The sequence below is a fragment of the Phaseolus vulgaris genome, chromosome 11 (genome assembly GCF_051622355.1).
Source record: "Phaseolus vulgaris cultivar YP4 chromosome 11, ASM5162235v1, whole genome shotgun sequence".
NCBI lineage: Eukaryota > Viridiplantae > Streptophyta > Magnoliopsida > Fabales > Fabaceae > Phaseolus > Phaseolus vulgaris.
Genome location: NC_143508.1, coordinates 42,264,340 through 42,267,927, shown reverse-complemented (window position 1 = coordinate 42,267,927; position 3,588 = coordinate 42,264,340). Strand labels below are relative to the sequence as shown.

At 40.9% G+C, this 3,588-nt stretch overlaps 1 protein-coding gene across 1 annotated transcript; it reads left to right on the top strand.

Annotated features, from left to right (window-relative positions):
- Positions 1–637: 637 nt before the first annotated feature.
- On the top strand, positions 638–1,280 carry LOC150023268 (uncharacterized). Its single transcript, XM_090297783.1, has 2 exons — positions 638–845; positions 973–1,280. The coding sequence occupies exons 1-2, from the start codon at positions 638–640 to the stop codon at positions 1,278–1,280; spliced, it is 516 nt and encodes a 171-aa protein (XP_090153909.1).
- The last annotated feature ends 2,308 nt before the right edge of the window (positions 1,281–3,588 follow it).

Sequence of the window (3,588 nt, the reverse complement as noted above, 5' to 3'; positions counted from 1 at the left end):
TCTTCTAGCTCTTTCTAAAAAACTAACGCCTAAGGTACTTACAAAAGAGGTGTCTTTTTGGTTTCCCTCTTAGCACCTTCCTAAACACTACTCATATATGTTCTACTAATTTATACAACAGAAATTATAAAGAAAGATATTAATTGGAGCCCATTCTTGAATGCTTGTAGTCTTTTTGTTGGCTTTGGGCTTGATCCTCTCTTTACTTAGTTCTTCTTTGATTTTTGAGAAGACTAGAAGGAAGAACTTTAAATGTTTGGATGGATGGCCTCTTCCTCCATTAGTAAAATCCTCTATAACTTGATATCTATCATAAAGGGTCAAGTTTATGTTGACTTTGTGGTAGAGCTCTCCTCGGCAGCCACGCACCAAGATAGTGGAGGTTTCCAGTGGGTCCCCTTTGTAGACGAGTCCTCTAACCAACTAGGCAGCGATGTTGGTGTAATCTTAGAGGGACCGATTGGGTTACTGATCGAGGGGGCCCTGCGATTCGCTTTCAAGGCTAGCAACAACCAAGCTGAATATAAGGCCTTGGTTGCGGGAATGTTGCTAGCCAAGTAGATGGGCCCTCAAAGTTTATTAGTAAAGAGCGATTCGTTGTTGGTAACTGGGCAAGTTACAGGTCAAGGATCCTTAGATGGTCGCTTATCTAAAGTACGTCATGCTCTTGAAAGAGGCTTTCGCTTCATTTGAGTTGGTACACGTCCCCAAAGATCAGAATGCCCGAGCTGACTTGCTGGCTAAGCTCGCAAACTCAGGCAGGGGGGGGGCAACAGAGGACAGTTATCCAGGAAACCTTAAAGGCACCCAAGACTACCATAGGCCGTGCAAAAGAGGTCCAACAGGTAAGCGTTCTTGAAGGAGGAAGGAGAGGTCACCGGTCGTTGACCCAAGAAACGTTAAGGGTACCCAAGATAAGTGCATACGACTTGTCAGTGGGATAACCGTTTCATGTTTGCCTGGTCGACGAAGGTGAAACTTGGATGACACCCTACAGGCGCTACCTGGCTGATGGTCTACTCCCACAAGAGCCAAGGGAGGCAAGGATCGTTAAGAAGAACACGGGAAGGTGTACCCTGGTTGATGGGAAGTTATTCAGACATGGCTACACTCACCTCATCATGTCCTGTGTGAGTGGTGAGCAGTGCACAGGTATCATGGTTGAACTCCATGAAGGTATCTATGAGAGTCACATCGGTGGACGAGCTCATTCATCGAAGGCTGTTCGAGCAGGATATTACTGGCCAACCATGAGGAAGGACTGCACGAGGTACGCATAGAGGTGCAAGCAGTGCCAACAACACAATGATTGACATCATGCACCCTCGGAGGAGTTGCGATCAATCCACAGTCCATGACCTTTTCACACATGGGGGATTGACATCCTGGGTCTGTTTCCTCTAGCAGTTCGTTAGATGAAGTACCGGGTAGTAGCCATCGAGTACTTCACCAATTGGGTAGAAGTCGAGCCCGTCGCACAGGTCACAACCCACAAAGTTCAACACTTTGTGTGGAAAAACATAGTTTTTCGTTTTGGAATTCCAAAACGGCTAGTATCTGACAATGACACCCAGTTCGCAAGTCAGCAGCTAGGCAAACTATGCACAGAGCTCGACATCAAGCAGGTGTTCGCCTCGGTAGAACACCCCCAGACGAATGGACAAGTCAAATCTGCCAACCGAGTCTTGCTCAGGGACCTAAAGATAAGACTGGAGAAAGCCAAGGGAACTTGGGCAGACGAGGTTCCTAGAATTGTATGGGCTTACCATACAACTCCCCAATCCACCACCAAGGAGACACCTTTTAGCCTGGTGTATGGATCGAATGCCATGATTCGCGTCGAGATCCAAGAGAGTTCACCTCGATTCCAGAACTTCGTGGCCGAGGAGTCTAATGAAGAAAAGAGGGTAAACTTAGATTTGCTCGACGAAGTTGAAACCTCGATAGTTCCAAGTCGCCGACTTGGTAATGCGAAAGGCTCACTGATGAATATCCACTAGGAGAGGATTTTATTAATGAAGGAAGAGGATTTTCACCTACACATATGAAGTTCTTCCTTCTAGTCTTCTCACAAATTAAAAGAAGTCAAAGAGAAGATCAAGCCTAAAGATAAAGAAGTCTACAAACTCTCAAATAATAGGCTTCATATTAAATATCTCTCTTTATAGTTTCTTTTAAATTGTAAATAATATAGAATAATGTTTAGAAAGGTGCTTGGAGGGAAACATGAGACACCTCTTTTGTAAAAGCATCTTTAAGCTTTAGTTTAGCAAATTCTAGAAGCTTGGGGAGTGAGCTTAGTAAGGGGGGTGTGATCTTAGGAGTTTTTTGGGTAGCTTAGGGAATAAGCTATGTAAATGACCAGCCCTTACTCCTATAAAAGGAGGGCTTAGGTCCTTCACAATTCAGATTGGAATTTTATAGTAGAGAGACTATACTCAATTTTGGAGAGAATTTGTGAGTTTTGAGTCTTCCTCTTCTTTGCCTTATCTTGTGAGCTATGGTGAGCTTCAAGTGGTGGCACTCCATCACTTATCTTGGTTCAAGGTTCCAAGTGGCGTGAATGGCTTCTTCCAATTCTCAAAATCCAGCAAGCATCTTATTCTATAAGTGTTCTTCTTCCCTTTTCTTCAATTTTCCATTCGGTAGTTTTGATTCCTAGAGTTTATTTCTTTTTCTACCGTTTATTTTGTGTTTCCAGCATTGTGTTCTTCATTCTGTTTTGGTTCAGTAGCTATCATTTAAATTTTGTCCAGTTTTAATTCTTGTTCTTGATTCAATTTGACAATACATGGACTTCAATATGAGTCTTGGTTGGTGCTTAGTTTTGGTGAGTTCTTGAATTTAGAACATTGATCCAATTCTAAAGTAGAGTGCCTTTTAAATCCAGCTCAAGTTGTTCCTAAGAATGTCAAGAATCATGTGTTCTTGTAGTTACATTCACATCATGTGGTATCTAGAGTCTAGGCTTGTTTTTGCTTAAAATTTGAGTTGTATTGCACTTTACATTTCAAGAGCTCTTTAATTCAAGTTGTTTACCATTCTGTTTTAGGATTTATTTTGAGTTTTTTTTTGCTGTTTTCTTTTGTTACACCATGTGTTTGTGAAAAGGATTCTAGCACTCATTGTTCATATGAGTATGGCTGCTCTTTTGGAATGGCATTCTCCTTCCTAGAGCTGACCTTAAGCTTCCTTTCACTTGTGGTTATATCTTGTTATATGTCTTTTAATTTTGTAATCATGTCAAGTTTTGTCTTAGTCATGTTATTCCATAATTGTCATTACTTCTAGTAGTACTTTTATTGCTTTGATTGTTTCTTGCTTTGGTTACTTTCTGTTTTTTGAGTTTATTGCTTGATCCTTTGTGCATTTTCATTTTTAGATTTGAGTTCATGCTTGTATTTTCATTCTATACAAGTTCCTTTACACAATTTCCATTATGTCTTTGTTAGTCATCATACTGTTTTTCATTCCTAAATAGGCTCCTCTGTTTTCTTACAAATGTGCTACTGTTTTCAATTTACTGTAACTAATTGGCTCATAGGAAATTTGTGAAAATTTGGATTTACATACTTCAAAGTGTTACAA

Excerpts from the sequence above, each read along its gene's own strand:
- LOC150023268 (XM_090297783.1), top strand. The coding sequence starts at position 638 with ATGGTCGCTTATCTAAAGTACGTCATGCTCTTGAAAGAGGCTTTCGCT. Across the intron at positions 846-972 it reads GTGCAAAAGAGGTCCAACAG|GTGAAACTTGGATGACACCC; the intron begins GTAAGCGTTCTT and ends TGGTCGACGAAG.